This window comes from Mesocricetus auratus, unplaced genomic scaffold (assembly GCF_017639785.1).
Source record: "Mesocricetus auratus isolate SY011 unplaced genomic scaffold, BCM_Maur_2.0 Super-Scaffold_100015, whole genome shotgun sequence".
In the NCBI taxonomy this organism is placed as follows: Eukaryota; Metazoa; Chordata; class Mammalia; order Rodentia; family Cricetidae; genus Mesocricetus; species Mesocricetus auratus.
In genome coordinates, this window is record NW_024429198.1 from 31,392,043 (window position 1) to 31,414,714 (window position 22,672).

The 22,672-nt window shown below is 50.1% G+C and overlaps 1 protein-coding gene across 1 annotated transcript; it reads right to left on the bottom strand.

The window, feature by feature from the left end:
- Positions 1-791: 791 nt before the first annotated feature.
- Positions 792-22,218, bottom strand: Slc6a19 (solute carrier family 6 member 19). The gene is made up of 12 exons (XM_005065438.4): positions 21,945-22,218; positions 14,729-14,869; positions 13,417-13,554; positions 11,226-11,407; positions 10,764-10,874; positions 10,330-10,442; positions 7,143-7,271; positions 6,875-7,031; positions 5,227-5,431; positions 4,953-5,112; positions 3,131-3,293; positions 792-2,966 (listed from the first exon to the last, which is right to left on the bottom strand). The coding sequence occupies exons 1-12, from the start codon at positions 22,144-22,146 to the stop codon at positions 2,763-2,765; spliced, it is 1,905 nt and encodes a 634-aa protein (XP_005065495.1). The 5' UTR covers positions 22,147-22,218; the 3' UTR covers positions 792-2,762.
- Between the last annotated feature and the right edge of the window lie 454 nt (positions 22,219-22,672).

Sequence of the window (22,672 nt, forward strand, 5' to 3'; positions counted from 1 at the left end):
CTCCATGAACAAGAGCTTTGAGAGGTGGGTAAAAAGATGCTTCTTCTTCACGTGTAGGGTTCTGCACTAGTGACCTCAGTGTTGTCTGGGGTATCTGGGTCAGACAGAGTGACACAGCCACACATGTTTGTGACGCTCTCCAGATTCTGGGATTTCTCCTCTCATGATTATTATCCCTAGGGAACAGGCTAAAGGCATCTTCAGCCCTTGGGACCTGGAATCTTCACCCTCTTGGACACTGTTTCTGACAACTATGCAGCCACAATTCCAAATATGCAGGCTGCAGAAGCCTAGGGGCTGCATTTATGGGAGATCCTGTTTTGAGCCTGGTAGAAACGAGAGTGAAAGGTTAAGAAGAGACGACGGAGGGAAGTGGAGGGCATGGAGAGAGTCTCGGGTAGGGGCGCACCCCCTTGAGAGTCTCGGGTAGGGGGTGACCCCTACATCTGTGCCGAGCTTGCTTCTGTGCTTCTCTCTCCTCCTACGTCCCCTGTGTTGCTGCTTCTGTCTCCAGCTAACCTCATTCCCATGCAGCCCCCACGTCCCAAGTCCAATGACCTTCTGGTCACCTGCCAGTAGGCAATAGAGTGTGCAAGACTACACAGCCACAGTGCAGTCTTGCCTGTCCCTCTCTGGGCTGTAGGAACTTCTTCAGAGAAATCCCCCAATCCACAGCTGTCTGCAACGTAGGGCTGAACTTACTGAACACATCATTCCTGCAAGTTCTTGGTGCCTGCCATGGGCCCTGCTCATCCTTCTATGCCCGAATAATGACTCTTAATCCAAGAACATAAAATAAGAGTGCTTTATTGAGAAAGGTGTGTTTTAGGTTCATTAACCTAACCTGGATTTCTGTCACACTTGGAGATATGAGGCCTAAGCACAAGGCATGGACCAGAGCTAGCAGAGAATTTGGTTGGTCTCTGGCCAGGCCACACAGGGATCTCTGGTATGCACAATCAATGGGCAACAATCAGTATTTTTCCAGATGAGGCTTCAGAGGCCCACAGGCAGGACCCACTGAAACTACTAGTGTGAGACCCTTCATATTTCCCCCAGGGCCAAGCACCTTCCTCTGCCTCTGTATGGTTCTTCAGGTCATGGCACCCAAGCGATCAGTGCGTATAGAAGAGGACTTTGTAAGAGGACTCTGTGTTTCAACAGCAGGAGCTGCTTCTTGTGGGTGAAGTGTGGCTGGTGACACCAAGTAGGAAGAACATGTCAGGGCCCACCACAGTTTCTCTCCCTTGTCTGTGAGAATTCTCAGAAAGTCCAGTTCTATTTAAATGTGGACTTTTCCATTGAAACAGGAGGGCTGTAACTTGTTGCAATAAATACTCCAAGTCTCAAGTACCTATGACTGAGAATGGATGTGAACCCAGAAACAACCAGCCTGTTGACGGGAAGGGGCAAGCATGACCTCTGTGGCTTCACTGACTGCCACAAGATTGAAGACTTCTAGGCTTCAGTCACTGGGGTGCCCAGGACTCTTGGAGTCCTCAACACAGTGGCCACAGCTGAGTTACCCTGTAACCCTCCTTCTGCAACATCTGGCTAAAGATTTACGGGCTCCTGCTCTCTTCAGAAGTGCACAGGGTGGCTCCCACTTCAACAGAGAAGGGAAAGTCAGCTTGGCTATCCAGCAGCCTGTTCAGAAACCAATGATTAAGCAGGCGTTCAGGAAGCATGGGTGTGCTGGGCCTGACTGAGACAAATCTTCTCAGCCCTGCCAACCCACCAGCTTCTGTGCTTCTCCTTAAGGAGCAGAAGGGCCCCGATTTCTAATTCAGGGACCTTGGTCCAACACTCATAGCAAAGGTCGGGAGATCAGCTGGGAGCGGGCAGGGACAACATGCCCGGGAGTCAGGCAGGCAGCATAGCCTCACCTACTGCCTTCCACTCTGAGGGAAGGAGACCACCTGGAGCCGCCACATCTTCCCTTTTGGCTCCCCTGGGAATTTGCAGTACAAGGTGGGTGCTGAGCCATGTCTGTAGTCCAAGTACTACAGTGAGGGCAGGTGGAGGACAGCCAGGCCAGAACGGTAGGCACATCTATCTTGAGCATACAGAAAACATTTTCACGTGTACCATGTGTACAAGATAGCATATGCATGTGCACGTACCTGTGTGCAATGTACAAACGTAAGTGTACATGTGCGTGTATGTACACATACAACACAAAAATTCACATGTGAAGACACAGACATACATATATATACATAGGTTTATAAGTGCATATCCATACATTTATATACACATATCTATAGAGATATATGTGTGAATATGTTTATACACACATGTGTGCACACATATGTGTTAACACAGAGCATTTATATTCATACAGATAGCACTCATGTTCATATACAAATATATAGGCACATCCCAGTGTATATGCACAAACATATGCACAGCATGCATATACAAACACACACTGACACATATACTCACTTGTGTACACATGTACCACATATGTACATACATACATACACACACATATGTATATATGAGTGCAACTGCAATATACACATAAACACGCCTATGTGCTCCACATGTTTGTGTAACATTTGTGTATACACCTATGTGATGCATGGATGCATGTATGTATACTCTCTCTCTCTCACACACACACACACACACACACACACACACACGCACACACACACACACGCACCCTCACACACATTACAGCCCACTTCCCCCAAGGGTCCTGCCTCTTGCCCTCCTCCACACACCATCTTCTGCCTTCTGTAGGCTAGGCCTATTCAGTACTTCAGGTCTCCATTCACAGAGGCTGTGGACAGTGCATTGACCAAACCGTGGTGGTTCTCAGACTTCTGGCAACGGTTTCTGATGAGCTTGTAGATGGCAAAGCAGGGGATGGTGAGGCAGGGCACCCCAACCACGATGACCACCACTGCATACACCCAGTCGGGATATGGGATCCTATGTGATTTGGGAAACTCCTCCTGGGGAGAGATCCACAGGTAGCAGATGGGGGAAAGGTGTGCAAATCCCCACAATCTCACTTTCTGTTTCTTGGAATGGAACCCTTCTACCCTCCTCGTGCCCCACTGTCTGCCTCCTTCCCCCTCAGATCTCCTCCCTCTCCTCCCAGCCAATGGGCACTTACATAATCAGGGTCCCAGACGCTATACATGAGATTTTTGTTGACCTCAATAACAAAAAAGAAGAGGAAGATGACCAGCATGATCAATGGGCTGACCACTCTCCATGTAACTTGCCAGAAAATGTTGGGCTTGTGGCCAACCATGAACTCGATGTCTTTGTTGAACCTGCAGCAGAGGACAGAGGACAGGGTCACTTGGAAGCTCATGAAGGCAGATGACCGACCACTTTTCTATACTGGACAATGGTTGTCATCTTGGGATGTCGTGCTTTGGCTTTCCCTTGATAAGTTCCTCTAACTTTGCAGGCAAAGATGTGCCTGCACTCAGAGGGGTCCTAAGTTGTCCCTGCCAGCAGCTTCCACCCAAGCTTCTTGAAATCCCTACAGCACTGTAACGTAAGTTCACGTAAGTTCACCGTCAGCGGTCTCATATTCTCACCCACTTCCTGTCATGTGACAGTGAGGACAGTGGGCCACCAGACTGTCCTCCTTCCAGTGCACACAAGACTCAGCAGCTCTTGCACCAGCAGAGGCACCCTGAACTTAGGTGATGCCCATGACTTCCTGACCTGCTGGAAGCCTGCTCTGTGGCAGAACTCCCTTCCATAGACAGGGATTTGTGATCAGAATGAGACATACAGAACAAACTGGCAACTTATCCAGAGCCCCAGCAGACACCAGGACTTAGGTGCAGGGTCAGTGAGAAACTGGGACACTGAGCCTACTGCTAGTCCAGTGACTGTCTTTCTTCACATACTTGGGCAATCACCTCCCCTATGCTAGTCACAGTGGTGTGGAATTCAGACCACTGTGTGTGAGCTAGCGGCAACTATGTTTCAGTACATTCCTTGCCCATGTCTCCAAATGTCACAAAGTCACATGACTGGCCCTGTGCGCCCCAGCCTCCACATTGCCTCCTCAGCCTATAGAGTCTGGTCTCCACTCCTGCTGACATAACCTTGTCCATGTGCCCTGTGCACTTTCATTTCTCAGTGACTTCAAATAGGTTTTCTAGAACAGGACCTCCAGCAAAGGGCTTACACCAACTTAATTTTAATAGATACAGGCAGATCTCTTCTAGAGTGGTCGAAATACTACTCTTCCTGAAGACGTAGCTTCCTGGATCCCTGACCAGCAATGGTAATGATGCTGAGATGTTGGGTCAAGCTGACAGTTGGAAGTGGCCCTTAGTGGACCACTGACTTTTTGTGCCTGAGTTTTAAATAGCTGCTGAGCCCCCCTAGAAGGGCCCATGCATAATCCCAGAAGCACCTCTGATGTAGACCCCAAGTGGATGAATTGCACTGAGCTCTGTCTTGTCTCAAGACATGTGAGGTCCAGGTACCTGAGCCTCTGCTTTGAGGGCCCCAGAAAGGTCATGTTTCAAGTTAGATTGTGTGTGTGTGTGTGTGTGTGTGTGTGTGTGTATGTTATGTATTCAGATGTGTTTGAATTTTCTTGCATTCTCTTTCTCTGGCACCCAAAGTTACTACATGTCAGTTTCTAGTATGCCTGCAAATCCCTGTCTTTGGATAGGTAGCAGGGGCTATTGGGAGTTAGAGACACTATTTAGGTCATTTCTAATAAGAAAGGAGGCACCACTTCAGCAAGGCCAACCCTTCGTCCTCTGGCCTCTCTCCATCTCTTGGACCAAGTTTCAGAACTACGCCAGTGCCAGCCCACTCCTAGGAAGGAAGTCGACACTCATTTGCACAATAGCGAAGGCTTGGTGCCATGACACGCCTTGGCTAGCCTAGGTTAGCAGAGACTCTGACTCAGCTTTTCTGCTAAAGATGGCCCGTCGCCACAGAGATACCCCTCCTACCTGTCCACTCCATACACGTAGACGACAGCAAACATCTCACAAAAGGCGATGATTAGCAGAGGGATGGAGCCAGCATAGCTGTCCAGGAGGGAGAGCCAGTACTGGCCCGAATTCAGCGTGAAAATGAAGGCGATGAGATATGTCCCCAAGCAGATGAGGCCTGTGGCCAGACAGGGAGCAGAGCTGTGGCTAGGACTATTTAACCCAGGGCTGCACCCACCGTTGCCTTGGGAACATAAGCGGGTCTCCCTCAGACAGCAGGCTTCATACATACCTGTCATCAGTTCTTTGGGCCACTTCTTGGGGACGAGGTTGAGGTCCTGAAGGGGTACAACCACCCCCTCCATGTTCCCAAACATGGACGAGAGGCCGAGGCAGAAGAGCATGATGAAGAAGAGTACCGACCACAGCGGGGACACCGGCATCTTCGTGATGGCTTCAGTGAAGACAATGAAGGCCAGGCCTGTGCCCTCCACACCCTGCAGCGATTCACAAGGCCGTCTCGGTTCTCTGCCCCTCTCCTTCCTCTAGGGCCAGCCACTGCTGCTTCCCTTGGTTGCTTCCCAGAAATTGAAAATAAGCCCCTACTGCTGCAGACACCACACACTTTGGACAGAGGACTCAGAGGAGTCCGGCTGGGTATGACCTGAAAGCCTGCTCCCCGAGGACCGGCTTTCCTATCACCATAGGTACTGAGCAAGCTACCAAGGGAGGAAAGCAAACAATGGTTCTCCTCAGCTTGTGAGCCCAGGAATGACTCCTAAAGGCTCAGCAGTGGCATTCTTCTCTTGGCATTAACCAACAGCTGTCTGATTGGACTGAAGGCCCATTCAAAAACAAGGGAAATCGTGTCTGGCACTGGACCAAGCCAGCTCCCCCAGACTAGTGAGGTCATGGATTTAAAAGAAGAACGTCTTCTACTTTACTAAACCTAACTTCCTAACCACGTGCTAAAAATCTAAGAGTAGCCCTCACTCCTCATCAAAGAAACTTTCCTTTGCATCCGATAGAGACCGCTATAGCAAACAATTGGTCAAAATGCAGAGAGGAAGTGATCTTGGGGTGTCCATCCCTAATGGATGCGTTTACAGCACAACTCAGCACCCAAGGTCCAGGGAACATTACAAGAGAAGGGGCAGAAAGATGGAAGGGGCGGAGGACCAGGAAAACAGCTGTGGTATTGCCTTTTATAACAAGGAAGCAACACTCATAAAGCCTGCCTAAACAAGACCAGAACAAGAATAACACCAATAGACATGCTAATGAGGTAGGGGAATCTAAATCTCACTGAGGGGAGAGGGAAGGAGGCAGGCCCCCTAACCAAAGAATTACAGGCAACTAAGGAATGCCAAGAGCAGGAGAATTAGAATGCTCTAAAGATAAGCCTCCTAGTTAGTTATCCAATACCAAGAGATCAACGCTGAAATATTATACATACAAGTAACAGTAAATGGACTCAACAGATTGTATTAATATATATACACACACGTATATACATGTATATATAATATACATATATACATACATACACATGTATAATATAAATGTGCTGATATGTACATGTATTTATTATACATGTCTATACATATATAATACTGATGATATAATATATATATATGTAAAACAATAAAGAAAAAGAGGCCATGAATCTGAGAAGGAGTGAGGGGGGGTATGGGAGGGTTGAAGGGAGGAGCTAGGGATGTTTTATATCATTGATTTCAGAGACTGGAGGGCAGTGCCAGGAGGGTCACAATTGGTGAACAGTGGGTCCTTCCTCTTGTCTGGTTTTTAACTTCTGCTACTTCTAGGGCTAAGATGCTAACTGTGCAAAGCCCCTGTGTATGACTCACAAAAACCAAAAGAGGATCCCTCCCCCTTACCCACACATGAGGCTGTGATGGCGTGGAGATCACCACACCTACCTCAGAAAGGAAGGAGTTTATATCACAGGTCTGGAACTTGAGCTGTGCATAGGCCTCTGGATTGGTAGCATTGCACCACTGCTGGACAGCCTCAAAGTTCTCTGAAGTCACATTGCCCTCAGGCAGGTCGAAGCCGTTGATGAGAGTCAGGATGTTTCTGGTAGTGATGAAAAGGGCTGCTGTGTATCCTAGGTGGGAGCTTCCCAAAGGCTGAACTGATGAGAGTTGGGCAAAGAGGCGTGCCCAAGGTGCTAGGGTGGCAACTCACGTGCTCACACAGTCGTCAAAGCGCTCAGTGGCCCGGAAGCCAATGATGGAGTAGACCACGGTGGCTGCATACACAGAGGTGAAGCCATTGATGACGGACACGATCACAGAGTCCATCTCACAGTTATTGCTGAGGACAAGAGTAGTGTCAGCACAGGACAACGTAGCTGATTCACAGATGAGAATATACGTCCCCTGGCTGGGAGGGAACACACTGCATAGCACAGCCAGTGTGTCCAGGTCTAAGATCGGGTCCCTGAGTGCTCACCAGTGCAGGAAAGGCTAACACGACATAGGACAACCCAGGTCCTGTCATCTGGACACATGTGGGGACTGAGGACGCAAGATGACCAGAGGGCTGTGTCCTGACCCTGAACCAAGCTGAAGCTGTGTCTTCTTTACCGTGTTCCAATCTTCCCCACCCACACAGATCATGGCTATGGAGACCCTCTGAAGGCCAAGAATACCGAGAGTTGGAGATTCCTGGAATCAAATCCCACCTTAGGCCTCAGGCAAGCAGTCAGCCTCACACAAGGGGCAGGCTGCCAGGTGCAGAGGTCCCCATGGGCTAGAGAAGGAGGTCAGATCAGGTTCTCTACTGCTTGAAACCTCTCTCCCAACTCAGGCCTCTCTAAAGATGGGGTTTTACTTATTTAAGACATAGGGTTTTGTTTATGAGAGCAATTATGAATTAGTATTATAGAAGCAATTCAGTCTATAGCCCTAAGGGCTGGGAGAACCCATGGGTTGGTGGGTTACCTGCCTGAAGTAAAATGAAGGAAAAGAGATCCTAGAATTTTCCAGATGGGACGTGGCCATTCTGGCTGGCCCTTTGGACAGGGTAGAGCCATCCTGGTCATCTGGCCTTGCAATGTCTGTGTGCTTAGAAGGATGGATGCTCACCCACAGCACGGGATGGAATGTTTTAGGGTCAGGTCCCAGATGTGTTTCTGACCATCTGAGAGTCCCAGGTTTATGGGCTGTGTGTTCCTGACCCTCAGGGGCATGGCAGACAAGGTCACAGCTCAGGGGCTGACCCAACGCTTTGGCCCTCACTCACCCTAAGCCCTGTTAGACCCCACACTGACTTCCAGTTCGGAGCCTCTGGGGTCCCATCTGGAGACACTCAGCACATCCTGAACATACCCTGATCTCTTTCCTTCTTTCCTTCTTTTCTTCCTTCCTTCCTTCCTTCCTTCCTTCCTTTCTATCTTTCTTTCTTTTTTAGTGTTTTATTTTGTTTTGGGGACAGGATTTCTCTGTGTTGCTTTGGAGCCTGTCCTGGAACTCGCTCTGTAGACCAGGGTGGCCTAAAACTCAGAGATCTGCCTGCCTCTGCCTTCCAAGTGCTGGGATTAAAGGCGTGAGTCACTCCCCATCCCCAGTTTATTTTGATCTTCTTACCCCAGTCTTCCAACCCCAACCCCCAACACAGCTGTCACCAGGCTGCCCCATGATGTGTCAAAAGCACAGGAGCCATCGGAAAAGTGCGCGTCAGACTGCAGCACCACAGCAACCCTCAGCTAAAGGAAGATTACCCCCAAAACAGAGACAACCACAGAAGTTGGCAAGAAAGGGGAACTGAGGCCACCCTGCACAGCTGGAGGGAATTTGTAGTGGTGCAGCGCTGTGGAGAGCAGCCTGGTGGGCACTGATCATGCAATGGCATGATGGTTTTCTCCCCCGAGATATAAACCAGAACACAGCAACGGCTCATTCCGCACAAGCACCACTCACAATTATAAAAGTGGAAGCAGTCAAAGTCCCTTCAGGTGGATGGGTGAGCATAGTTTGGCTGACCTTACAGCAGGTGGTCAACCAGCCACACAGGACCATGGCACCAACACACTCTACACCAGGGAAGCCTCAGGCCAGTGAGAAATCCAATGCCAAAGACTCCCATGACGCCAGTCCTACCCACAGGAAATTCTCAGGCAAAGCAGAGGCAGATACAGGGAAATACTGCCAGTGTATCTGGGAGCTCAGGAGTGTCTGTTCATGAAAATGTCCTAGAACTAGGTAAGGATGATGACTGCACAACTGTGTGAATGCACTAAGGCCATTGGCCTCGTGTAGATGAATCCACATAGCTTAATGTGGATGAACTGCACAGAATACAAACTGAATAAAGATGTTGTAAAAATAATTCACCCACACTCCACTTGGACTCCACCTGCAGTGGCACCTCCAGGGCTGCCTTCTAGAACATTCTCCATGGCACCATAGAAGGCCTTCTGAAGCCTGGGACCCATCCGTCATTGAGTAAAAGGCCGTGATCCAGAGGGAACACCTACTCAGCCACCCAACTACAACACATCCTCTGAAGAGCCTGCCCTCCCAGACCATGGGGACCACAGCCCATACCCTCCAAGAACAGATCCCCCCAGTTTCATACCTATTGCAGACCACACCTCCCAGAACAGACCAACCCTGACTGTCAGGCCTTGTTTCTGTCTCTGTCTGCTGCCTGGGTCTCTCCATGGGCTTGAAGTTCTATCTGATCTACCAGGAGCCTTCACCCACTCCCTGCCCAACTCTAGCCATTCTCTCTTGGGTTTATCCATTCAAACTATCTGATTCCACTGCATTCCCTGAGCCACCACTAGTCACAGAGGACAGTTCTCGTTGCACCATGCCAACTGGTGCTCCCTAAGTAAGTATCACCTACATCCTCCCCGGATGTTGGGGGTTCTTCATAGACTACGACCTTACCAGACGGTGCCAAGAAGGGATGCGTGTCTAAAGCTGGCAGGGTCACAGCCTTCAGGATATGACCAGGGTCTAGGGTGGGCTTCAGGGGTACCAACATACCTGAGGACTGGAGTTCTGAGGCAGGCTGGGAACAATGTAGGCATCAAGTTGGGAGTGGAGGAGGGAAGACGCTAGACCAAGCAGCAGGGATCATTCAGGGACCACCCAGCAAGGGGAGATCCTCTTAAAGCCTGCACCTGCTTTTCCTGCCAGCCCTGCTCTGTTCTTACACGGGACTGGTCAGAGGGCAGCTGCTGAGTCACACTGGCCAACACTGGTGCTGGGTGCTGTGCTTTTGAAAACACCTTCCTCTCCTTCTTAAGCGCACAGCAGAATTCCTCCTGCTCTGACAGGGAAACTGAGACCCCAGAACCAAGGGGCCCCTGGAGTTCCCACAGCCCCTGTCCTGAGGGCCCTCCCTCCAACTCCATACTCACTGCACAGAGTTGTAGCTGGAGAAGGAGATGAGGCCCCCAAAGGCCAGTGAGAAGGAGTAGAAGACCTGAGCGCCTGCATCCAGCCACGTGTTCGGGTTGCTCAGCTCCGTGATCTGTCACACAAGGACTCAGCTGTGACTGCAGGAATCAGGCCTCCCCTTCCACTGAGAAAGAAGCTAACTCCTTCCCCACAAAGGATGCCATTCTACAAGGAGGAAAAGTCAAGCCACCGAATAGTCCCTATATGTTAAAGGCCTGTGAACAGGCCGTCCCCTTGCCAGGCCCTTCTTAGCCAGGCCACTGGCCTGGGCATCAGACAATTGGCTGTCACCATATAGAAAGAAGCTGGCCTTGAAGCCAAGAGGATCCAGCATGGACTTCTCCCCTGGGATCCAAGCCCTGGGGCAGTCAGCTGATAGATGGCAGAGACTCACATTGGGTGTGAAGAGGAAGACTATGCCGTTGGTGGCACCCTTCAGAGTCAAGCCACGGATGAGAAAGATGGTCAGCACGACATAGGGCAGTGTGGAGGTGATGTACACAGCCTGTGGGGAACAGTGTGGGGCGGGGAGACACCACACAGATGGATCAGAGGTCAGACAAGGAAAGGGGGGTAATTCAGAGTGCCACATTCTTCCCTCTGCCAGAGTCACCCTAACTCGGTGCAGGGAAGATGGGGGCCTCACTCTTCTATTTCCCAATTTCTCTTGTCTTCTGATTCAATGGAGAGAGATCTTGGACTGGTCTTAGACAACGTTTTGCAATGTGTGCTTGAAAGTCATCTTGGGCTGCACAGAAGCCACAGGCCTCCAACTAAGGCCTCGTGTGTGCAAGTCCAAGGACAATGGCCCTCAAGATTGGTGACAGGAAGCTGCATGCTCAGCGGTGTGCTGTACCTTCCCAGTGGTCTCGATGCCACGAATAACACACACGTACAGCACACTCCAGGCACAAGTCAGGCAGAGCAGGATCCACCACTGAATGGAGCCCGAATCGCTGATGGAAGTGGAGATGTTGAGAGTCTCTCGGTACCAGAAGTAGTCCACAGAAGAGCTCTTGGCACACTCCTCCACGTAGCCTACAGAAGCAGATGAGCGCACTGTCAAGCTGTAAGTCAAAAGCAGGGCCATCCTTGGGGATTCCTGGGGACGTCCCTAGTGTCAGGTTTCTCATTAGCCCCACAATGGCTGCCTCTATCAAGGCATCTCTTTCCTTGTTGTCCCTCTCTGTCCTTGCCCCAACTTGTCCCTCATGTTCTCCTACCCCCCCCATGGAGGGGTACCTAGCTCAGCCTAGATACAGGGGGAGGGCCTTGGTCCTGCCTCAAATGACGTGACAGACTTTGATAATTGCCCATGGGAAGCCTCATCCTCTGAGGATTGGATGAGGGGCAAGGGCAGGGGAGTGGGAGGAAGGGAGGGAGAGAGAACTGGGATTGGTATGTAAAATAGGATTGTTTTAAAAATAATAAAATAAATATAAAACAGAAAAAATAAAAAGCAGAGACAAACCAGGAATAAGCCAGGGAAGATGGCAACCTGAAACATTAAGTGGCATTACCTAGCCAGGGTCTGAGGCATTCACAACAGGATATACTTGCACACATGAATATAGCCTCACATACACACATGGGCACTCATGAACACACCCACACATCTGTACCCACATGCCACACAATCCTACATGTTCACGTACATACCTGTTTGTACATAGGTGTAGGTCTATGTGAAATCTTCTAAAAGACACTGTTGGGCTCTGGTGTGAGCCCAGGCCTCTGAGCACCAGCTCCTCCCTAACTCCCGGAAGAAGGCCCCTACCACCACTGAAGCAGCAGATTCGCAGACTCTAGGACTCTAGCCATGGCCCTTCTTATTACAGTCCAACTCCATGTTATCTCATATTATCATAGGTATCTCTTCCTCAGAGAACCAACTGGGATTCTCCTACTGGAAGAGACCAATCAAGATCCTGGGGAAGACTTGTCCTTTGACGAACAGGAGCCCATCTTGAGAGTTCATGTGAAATCCTCAGAGCTACTCTGTGGTGGTAGTCAGGACAGCAGTTATGAAGCAGGCTGTTCACGGCCCTCTGCAGCTACGTGTATCTCCATGAGCCAAACGTGTTCCATAGGTCATGGGCAAAGACCTGCGCCTCTCTCTCCACAGGAGAGGGGCCTGAGAAGGTAGGGGTGACCAAAGCACACTTGTGGCAGAGTGGCCTCTTTGTACAGAAACCCAGGGAGCATGGTGGAGGGGAGCAGGACGTCTCCTTCCAAGCACCTGCACCCTCTTGTCTCACTAGGCCTGGCTGGTGACTGGGAGCCATCCTCACACTTCCCATGGCTCCTCTTCTGATGCTCTCAGCCATGTGACCAGCATGACATAGGAAGTCATCTTGTTTAAGGCTTTCTTCTTGGACTGTGGATCTGTGTGCTGTTTCATTGTGAGCCTACCTAGCCTGGACCTCACAGTGTAGGTCAGCCTCCCAAATGTTGGGGTAATAGGAATGCCTGTGGATCTCTCTCTCTCTCTCTCTCTCTCTCTCTCTCTCTCTCTCTCTCTCTCTCTCTCTCTCTTTCGTGTGTGTGTGTGTGTGTGTGTGTGTGTGTAGGTTTATGCGTGGAGGCCAGGTATCAGTTTTGGGTATCATTCCTCAGGACCTATCCGTCTTATTTTTTGAAACAGGGTTTCCCACTGGGACCTGGGCTCACTAAGTAGGCTAGGCTGGATGGTCAACAAACCCTTAAGATCCTCCTGTCTCTGTTTTGCCAGCTCCCGGGCATTGCGGGTGACACATGCTTAACTTTTTATGTGGGTGCTTGGGATTGAACTAAACTAACTACACCATCTCCCTGGCCCTGACAACATGAATTTTTAAATGTTCTGTTGCCTCAAAGACGCTCTGGCTTTTGTTAATCCTGGTCTCTAAGCATCCAGTTCTTGCACAATGAAAGGGCATGTAGCCACAAGGTTTGATTGTCTGTGTAAGAAGATGCCAGCAGTCATTTCTTCCACTCTCCTACAAGCTATATGGGACAGAGCCTGAGGAATAGCAACCGCACTCCACTGTCTAGGGCCAAGGGCTCACCTGTCCGGTTCTCGTTGAGTGGACACTCACTCCACGGCAGAGGCTCTTGAAAGGAGTTGAAGAAATACCACATGACCCAGGCGATGATGGTGTTGTAGTACAGGCCCACCATGAAGGACACAAACATGGAGGCAATGCCTGTGGGGAGGGATGTCACTGTGGAGGGTGCACACGTATCTCTAGCAGGTGAGTGCATGAACACCAGTCTGTGTTGTCCCTCTCCAGGGAGTCAGTAGGACACTGGGAAGGGCCTGCTCCCCGGCCTTCAGAGCAGACACAACCCAGACCTAGAAATGTGATACCACCTGTTTGATCTCCTGATTCTCCCAGAGTGAGATCAAGGTCCCAGCACTCTGCATCCTCGCCTGCTCCACCTATGACCCCAAAAGATGTATGGAGTCAAGTGGTCACAGAGCCCTTGCAAAGAGCTTTTTGGCAATTTCAATGGGGGTGGATCTGCCTCCACTTGACCCACAGGGAGGCCCACTTGACAAGTCCCAAACCAAAGTGGGTAGACTCAGGAGAATCTCTGCCAAAAACTAGTGAGAAAGGCAAGCAGAGATTGTAGTGGGCAATGGCTCAGCATCTGGGACAACAGGCTGAGCAGTAAGCAGTTCATGAATGTGCTTTTTTTATTTTGAAACTAAAATCCAAGTATGTGTGAAAAGAAAGGGAAGGAAGAGGGAAAGTGTAAGATCCTGAGACTCAGAGGGTTGGGTGCCAGGGCAGAAAGGGCTTGACATCAGGGAGTGGCCATTGCGTGGGCTATGGGCTGTCCAGCATTGGACCTCTGGGATAAACACATCTGAACTCTCTGTCCGTGGACCCTGCCCTCTTCCCTGGCTGGAGAGCCCACACCACTTAGGTGCATTCTGAGCTCTCAGTGAGCCATGTCCTCTTGGTGAGGCAGTTTCCAAGCCAGAGTTTGTAAATGAGTGACCACATCTGGATTGGGGGCAGTACCAGACTTCTTCGATGAGTGTGTAGGAGTGGACAGAGCAGGCAGCCAGCTCCCCCTTCTGGCCCTGGAGGCTTTTGTCCTAGGAAGGTAGGGTTAACTATTCTCACCCAGCATCTCCATCTTCCTTGTGCCCTGGGTTGTGGGGACTCAGGCGACCTCTGCTGGCCTCTCTGTTCCCTGATGACCATGAGTAGGCCAGCCTATATGCTGCAACCCACATTCCCAAGGATTCTAGTGAAGGGTTCCTGAGGATCTCTGGTAGAACGTGAGCCTGGAATTGATTGTGAAAGCTAAGGAGAAACTAGACTGGGCCCTATAAATCTCAGGCCAGCCCGAAGCATTGACACACACCTACACCCTTCAGAGCCGGGTTGATGGAGCTCCACACACCCACACTGCCTTTGCGTAATCTCTGGCCAATGGCAAACTCCAGGTGCAGCAAGGGAATGCCCTCCAGTACCAGAAGAATGAGGAATGGGATCATGAAGGCTCCTGGATGGGAAGAAGCAAGACATGACAGGTCAGAACACCACATGGGGACACGTACTTTAAAACCTTTGTTCTAATGACTGGATGCCACCAACACCCCTGTGGCACTTGAACAGAGCTGATATATAGGGGTAAGCCATGCGAGTGGAGCCACAGCAAACTTTACAACCAAGAAGGATCCCTTAGGTGGACAGTCTCCATCATCTTGTTCCATGTGTCAGCACTCCCTCCTGGTTTGAAGAATGTTGTCATTAAACAAAACATGACACGGTGCCTCCATGCTCACTGGCAGTAACACAAAACCACATATGGGCCTAGTGACTAGGGATGAGTTGGCCTCAGGCCCCTCACTGACCAGAACCTTGAGAACAGAGGGACAGAGTCACAACTTCGGAGGTTAACTGCTGTGGGGACCATGTGTCACTGCACCATCAACAATGCCAAATCTGCTGTCAGACCGCAGAAGAGATCTCTTTACTGGTGACGGTGGGCAACTAGGGGAAGAAGCAAGCGCTCCTCGGCTTGGAGCAGCTCTGTTTACTGTATGTGTTCTTTACTTCAAAACATAATAAGGACAGTAACTATCTCAAGTAACTGGCCACACTGCCCTCATCTGTGCAAACCTTTTGTACTTATAGACCTACCAACCCTAATATTAGGAAGTGTGTCTCTCTCATGGTTTAGGATTCTTCAGTGGTTGTCTTGTGTGTTAATTATATTTCTATAAGAACTACATTAATGAAAACAGTTTAAAAAACGTATGACACGTAACAGTATTGAGATTCGAGAGACGGCTCAAGGGTGCTGAGCACTTGTTACTCTTGCAATAAGTTTCTTCAGTTTCTAACATCCACACGGTGGCTCACAGCCATCTGCAAACCCAGCTACAGGGGGTCTGACCCTTTCTTCTGACCTGCAATGGCATTAGGCATGCACATGATATGCATACATATATGCAGGTGGCTCATACACAAATAATAACTGAGTAACTCTAAAAACAGAAAAAATCTGAGTGTGGTGGCACATGCCTTTAATCCTAACAGGAGGATCTCTGTGAGTTCTAGGCTAGCCTGGTCTACATAGTAAGTTCCAGAACAGCCAGTACTGTGTAGAGAGACTCTTCCTCAGAAAGAGAGAGGGGGGAAGGAAGGAAGGAAGGAAGGGAGGGAGGGAGGGAGGGAGGGAGGGAGGAGAGAGAGAGAGAGAGAGAGAGAGAGAGAGAGAGAGAGAGAGAGAGAGGAGAGGAGAAAACAACCACTACATAAACAGAGTTGAGAAGACAGCCTGTGGAATAAGAGAAAATATTTGCAAGCTACAAGTCTGGTAAGGTATTAAATTTCTCAGAATATTTAGAGGAAAAAACTCAAACAAAATCCAACTTAAAGATGGTCACAGACCCCCCAAGAGCTGTTGACCCAGAGAAGATGCACAGATTCTAGTAACACTTGAGAAAATGTTCACATCACTGCACACGCAGAAAATGTGAGACACTACCTTACTCCATGAAGAAAGCTACAGAAGCAAAAAAGAAACTTACAAGCTCATGAAGGGGTGGAGACTAGAGCCCTCAATACTGTTGGTGAGGAAGCAGAATAGTGCAATCACCATGGAAAGCTTAGGTTCATTCCTAAAAGTTAAACATAGAACTACCATGTGACCCAGAAATCCCATTTCAGAACCCAAGAGAACTGAAAGCTGAGCCTCAATGAGATGTTTGAGGCCTGTGTTCATAGTGGCATCATTCAGTGACTGGGGGAATAAACACACCTTGGCCCATTCATACAGTGGAATTTCAACACAGGGAAGAAGATTAGAGGATTTTGTTGAGGTAGGCAAAATCTAGTCACCAAAAGTCCAACTGGTCTACCATGCCTGTAGACAAGATGTCCATAGAAACTGTAGAACAGAGGTTTCAGGAGTGGGAAGCAATTTGGGGTGATGATAATGGGGACAGTTTCAGTTGGAAAGGATGAGAGTTCCAGGAATACAGAGTGGTGATTACACAGATGCACTTAAAGCCACTAAACAAGACATTTAAAAATGGCCAAGAGGCACATTTTAAGAAATGTGTTTTTTCTCACACAGGAAAGCTGAGAGCAGAAAACACATGAAGCCTCTCTATAGCTACGGTGGTAATCTTTCCACCACAATTCCATCTCACCTGAGGGAACACTTTAGTTATCACATTTGACCTCAGATTTTGAAATGGTAATAATTAACCTTTGGAAACACTCCTCCACTGCTGGTGGGAGTGCCAACTCATACAGCCACTTTGGAAATTAGTATGGAGATTCCTCAGGAAAATGGGAATCAGTCTACCACAAGATCCAGTAATTCCACTCTTAGGCATATACCCAAAAGAAGTGCATTCATACAACAAGGACATTTGTTCCACTATGTTCATAGCAGCATTATTTGTAATCGCCAGAACCTGGAAGCAACCTAGATGTCCCTCAACTGAAGAGTGGATAGAGAAAATGTGGTACATTTACACAATGGAATACTACTCAGAGGAAAAAACAATGGAATCTTGAAATTTGCAGGCAAATGGATGGCACTAGAAGAAATCATCCTGAGTGAGGTAAACCAGTCACAAAAACACAAACATGGTATGTACTCACTCATATACAGATTTTAGACATGAAGCAGGGGAGTGCCAGCCTATAATCCCACTGCCAGAGAGTCTGGGAAACAGGGAGGACCCTAAGAGAGATATACATGGTACCCTGAAGAAGAGAAATGGGAGAGGATCTCCTGAGAGGATTGGGAGCATTGGAGGAGGGGAAAGGGAGCTGGGAGAAAAACAGGGAGAGAAGATGAAGGGAGAGGAGGACATGGGGAAGCAGAAAGGTTGAGTCGGGGTAAGAATAGAGGAGAGCAGGATGAGAGATACCATAATAGAGAGTCATTATAGGTTTGAGGAGAGATCTGGCACTAGTGAGATTTCAGAGATCTACAAGAATGACACCAACTGGCAATCTAAGCAATAGTGGAGAGGCTACCTTAAATGCCCTTCCCCGATACTGAGATTGACAACTACCTTGTATGCCATCCTAGAGCCTTCATCCAGTGGCTGATGGAAGCAGACACCCACAAATAAACACTGAACTGAATTCCTGGAAACCAGTTGCAGAGAAGGAGAAGTGGTGAGCAAAGGGGTCTAGACTGGGCTGGCAAAACCCACAGAAGCAGCTGTGAGCCCACTATGGTCTGATATACGTCATAGGACTTCATGCCCAAGTGTCTCTGGCATAGGCCCCTGGACCTTTCACAAAGAACTCGAAGACATCCCCACATCCCAACACCACTCAGGATGCTGCCTTGTATCCTGCCAGGTCAGGGCACCATCATCCTACCTGACAGAGACAGGAAGAGACACAGAAATAGAAAGTCAAAGAAAGAGGTAGAAAGGGGCAGAGGTGGACAGGGGAAGGAGATAGGTGAGAAGGGACAGAAAAAAAGAGACTAGAACAGATAGACAAGGAAAGACAAAAAGAATCAAGGGAAATTAGAGAGATGAGAGACGGGGGAACCAGAGACAGGGACAGGAGAAGCAGACACAGGAAGAGACAAAGAGGGATGGAGGGAAACAGAGGAAGATGTTCTCCTTAGATCCCTGGGGTTGACCTGGTAAGTGAACCACAGATGGCAGGCCAGCACTTGTTTTCCTTGTGCCCCACACAGGGGAGCCAATCATGTGGGGTGGGTTAACTGCGACAGTCTTGAGGTTCCTGGGGTGGGGCCCATATGGTGTTCCCAGATCAGAGCAACATGCTTGGTGTAGATCTGGGCTTCTGTAGAAGGTGACAGAGTCCCAGCCCTGGATAGCATCATCATCTCTGAGCTACTGTACTACCTCTCCACACGGTGTGGGGGCAGAGGAAGAGAATACAGGTATTGGCCAGGAGGAAGCTGGGGCTACAGGATGGAGCACCAAGGACTGATGTCCTAAGGTCCCCAGAGATAAGGCCTTTTGCGCTGCCTGGAGTCCTTGGCATTTGCTGTTTACACGGTAGAGCTCATAGCTGGAGGGCAGTGGAGTGTGCAGCTTGAAGAAGACCCAGCTCTGCCTTTGAGTCATGAGTGGGAAGCAGGCACAGGGGGAGATGAGAGGAAGAGTGGAGGAGCTACGAGGGTGAAGGCCAGCGCAGCAGTGGAGTCTACCCTGTTTCTTTCTCCAGCAGAGGCTGCACACACTTGCACATGGTTGTACACAGGTCGCCAGGACTAGACCAGGGGGTTGTGGGCTCACTGTGCAGAATCACTGAAGGATGCCTGGAAAAGGCTGGGAACATTCTGTGGGGACCAACGTGGTCCTTGGCAGGAAGGCAGCAACTGGGCCAGCACCCATGGCAGCCAACGTGGACACAGAGCAAGACTGCTGGGTTCCCCAATAGCCTAAGGCTAGGACACAGATGAACAACCATGTCCAGGGCATCCTGGGTAGATATGCAAACTTCTGTGTGTGAAAAAGTTGTATTGGGGCCCAGCTGACAAAGGCTAGCCCATGTAACTGACCCAATGATCTCCTTGGGTTTGCCAAGTACAGCCCCCAAGTAGGCTCAGCATTGGAGACAGCCTTAGTGTCACCCATGATGTTCTTCCCATTTCAAAGATGAGAACACTAAGGCAGTACCAATGATCTAGGAGGCTGATCCTGGACTCCTGTGTGTCTACACTGCCTTGAGCAGACAATCTTCAGGAAAAGGGCCCAGAGCAGGCCCATCTCAGCTGGGTTCCCTGTGTAAGTTAGTGACTGGCCTGAGTGATTTTTGGAGGACAGTCCGAGTTCCCAAGAGTAAAGCTGTGGAGGAGCCAGGGCTGCCTGCTTCTCATGTCTGCTGGGCCTCAGTGGTCCATGCTGCACTTGAGGTTTGTGTAGATGACAAACCTAAGAACTATCAGGAAGCAGGATATCAAGGTTACAGTCTAAGAGTGTTGGATCCCCAGGAACACCACCGGGCTCAATTGTCCCTTGCCTACTAATACCTGCCATGGTCTCTTGTCCCCTCTGGAGGCTAGATGAGGCTAGCCTCACCTGCAGGCTTTCCCTGCCAGGGTACAGAGTTTCAAGTTAGAAAAACTCCACTATGCAATGGTACTGTTTGTGAAAAGTCATAAGAACAAGAAGCCAACTCCCAGGTCAGGAGGACCATCTCTGGGTCCCACTCTTTTGAGTCCACCTGGCCCAAACACAGACTTCCCTTCCTTCTGGGAGATTGTCTGGTCTATGGGGGATGTGGGCAACATGGACCAGAGTGACCCAAAGATGCATGGCTCCGCCAAGACATATTCTTCCCACTTTACCTGGGCTGTCCCTCTGAAACCTAAGCCCAGTCCCTCTCAGGAAGTCAAATGTCAGAACAGTGTGAGCAAGGGACCAGGGTTGGTACAGAAGTCTGCGGTACAGCCTGATCCACAGACCATTGCACCACACACCTACAGCAGCAGCACCACAGCCCGAGGTCCCCAGGGCATTGTGAGCTCAGAGACGAGATGATCTCAGGTGTTGGGAATCCCCATTAAATGCCCACTGAAGCCTGGCCCTTAGACACAGCTCTTTTGTGGAAATCCTGAACAATTCCTTGTGGGGCAGGCTCGGTCCAACCCTTTTCTCCTAGGCACAGAGCTAACAAATCTGCATCTTGTCTCCTACCCTCCATTCATGTGACGCCTTCATACGCCTAGAGCTCCCCCACAGCAGGGGAATGCAAGGGAGCCTGAGGGCACCCTGCCTGGGCAGAAGTTGGAGGAAGGTCAGGGTCTGTTTCTCTAACCTGAAACTGCTTGTTGTGGAAGTCTCTACCTCCAAATGCGGTCCTGGGAAAGAAGAGGTAAATCCAAGGACAGGAGGTTGGAAAACCTTGGGTCAGTTCTGTTTAGGTCAACTGGATAGCAAAACCCAGGACTGTCAACTCTCTCATTTGCTGCAGAGCCTGGCCTGAGTGCAAGGTACTGACAGAGTCATAGATAGACAGCCAACCCACACATCTGCACAGCAACACAGTGGCCGTGTCAGTGTTACTGTGACAATGTCCCATCACAATGCCAGTGTGTGTCTGCACAAACTGGCAGTAAAGAAAGCTCCTGAGTCAGAGAATCCCGCTTAAGAGGAGAATGTCTGGAACCCCACCTGCGGCACACCCCAGACCCAGCAGAGCCAGTTTCTACAGAAGTCAGGCCTGCCCAGACCTCCGCAGCCAGTGCCACATTAGGAAGGCAGAATCTGGGCTCCAGGCAAGGAGCAAAAGCAAAAGCTGCCCTGAAAGTCCAAGGCTGTGTGTGTGTGTGTGTGTGTGTGTGTGTGTGTGTGTGTGTGTGTGTGTGTGTGCGTGTGCGTGTGTTTCCTGGGTGCAGCAGTCTTTGTGGGGCTGGGGATAAGAAAAACTGGAATACCAACTGGCAGAAGTTGTTTCTGTGGTGTAGGAGCCTGTGGGGCAGCTATGCCTGTGATCTCTGCACCCTGGCTGTGCCTCTCTGAACCACCCAACAGTGTGTTGTGGACCACCTTCAGTGGAACAAGAGCCAGAGTCTGGGTCTCTCTGAAAGGGAGGTGCAACTGGAGAATCATGGGCCTCGCTGGGGAAGCCAGGTTTCTCTTAAAGGCTGCCACACAGGCTGAGGTTTGTGGGTCACCGAGTGTGGCAGCCCTGCTCAGTACATGTCGTTCCAGGACCAGCCAAGAATCCAACAAGACAGGCTCCATCCATGCCATCCGTCCTCTGGGGGTCACCCTTTGGATCCCAACTCTTTCTCTTCCAACTGTACCTCCTGAAAAGTGGGTGAGTGTTCTACCCTCAGGGAGGGGTGTCAACTTAGGGAAGTAGCCAGATCATCCTCATCTCCAGGGGGGATTGTTTGGCAGCCCCACATAAACCACCTGATTTGTGTGGTGAGGGAGGAGCACATCTCTCTCGCTAACAACCCTTACCTCTTCCTTCCCTGTCTGTGACCCTTTTGGGTGCTGAATCCTGGAAATGTCCATCCTGTGTCCTTGGTCCATGTTGTTACTCCTGGGCTCTGACTTTAGCCTTAACCCATACCACACCCAAGCCCCAACCTGGGTCCCGACTCCTACCTCCTCCATGGCTCTGGCACAGGTAGGGAAACCGCCACACATTGCCCAGCCCCACACAGAAGCCCACACAGGTGAGCATGTACTGGGCCTTGTTGTCCCATTTGGGCCGGGAGCTAGCCTCTTCCTTCTCAATGACCTCCAGTTCATCCAGAGATGGAATCCGGTCCTCTAGGCCAGGGTTGGGCAGTACAAGCCTCACCATGGTGGTCGCTGGGTTGGGCCTGGCACACACAGGCAGTTCAGCAGCCAGAAGGCAAATGGTGGTGGCCAGGAGCCCTGGCTCTTTATAGAGAACCTTTGGCACCTCACCCCAAGCTCCTGGACCGAAAGGAGGCGTCAGCAGATCCACAGGGCGCGTCTGCAGCGCTGTTAATGCCTTATCTGTGGAGGCACCCAGCCCAACCAGCTAAGCCACCCCCTCCATACACTGACAGGAGGTCCTGCCTCAGGTCTGGTCACCCCTCCCCCTGTACAAACCCAGACGTACGCCAGGGTTGGGTGTGGAGGGGGACAGTGCCAAACCCACTCTCCAGGAAAGAGGGAGGGACCTCCACCGACACATAGATCAAATAGATAGATTGTGTCTGTTGCTGTCCGTGCAGACCAACAGGATGCTGGTTCTCCCCAGACTATTGGAGCTTCCAGAAATCTATCCCACCTATAGGAAACTGAGCAGGGGCTTGCCTACCCCTTCATTTTTTCTGAAGATGGTGGAAGGTCTGTTCCCT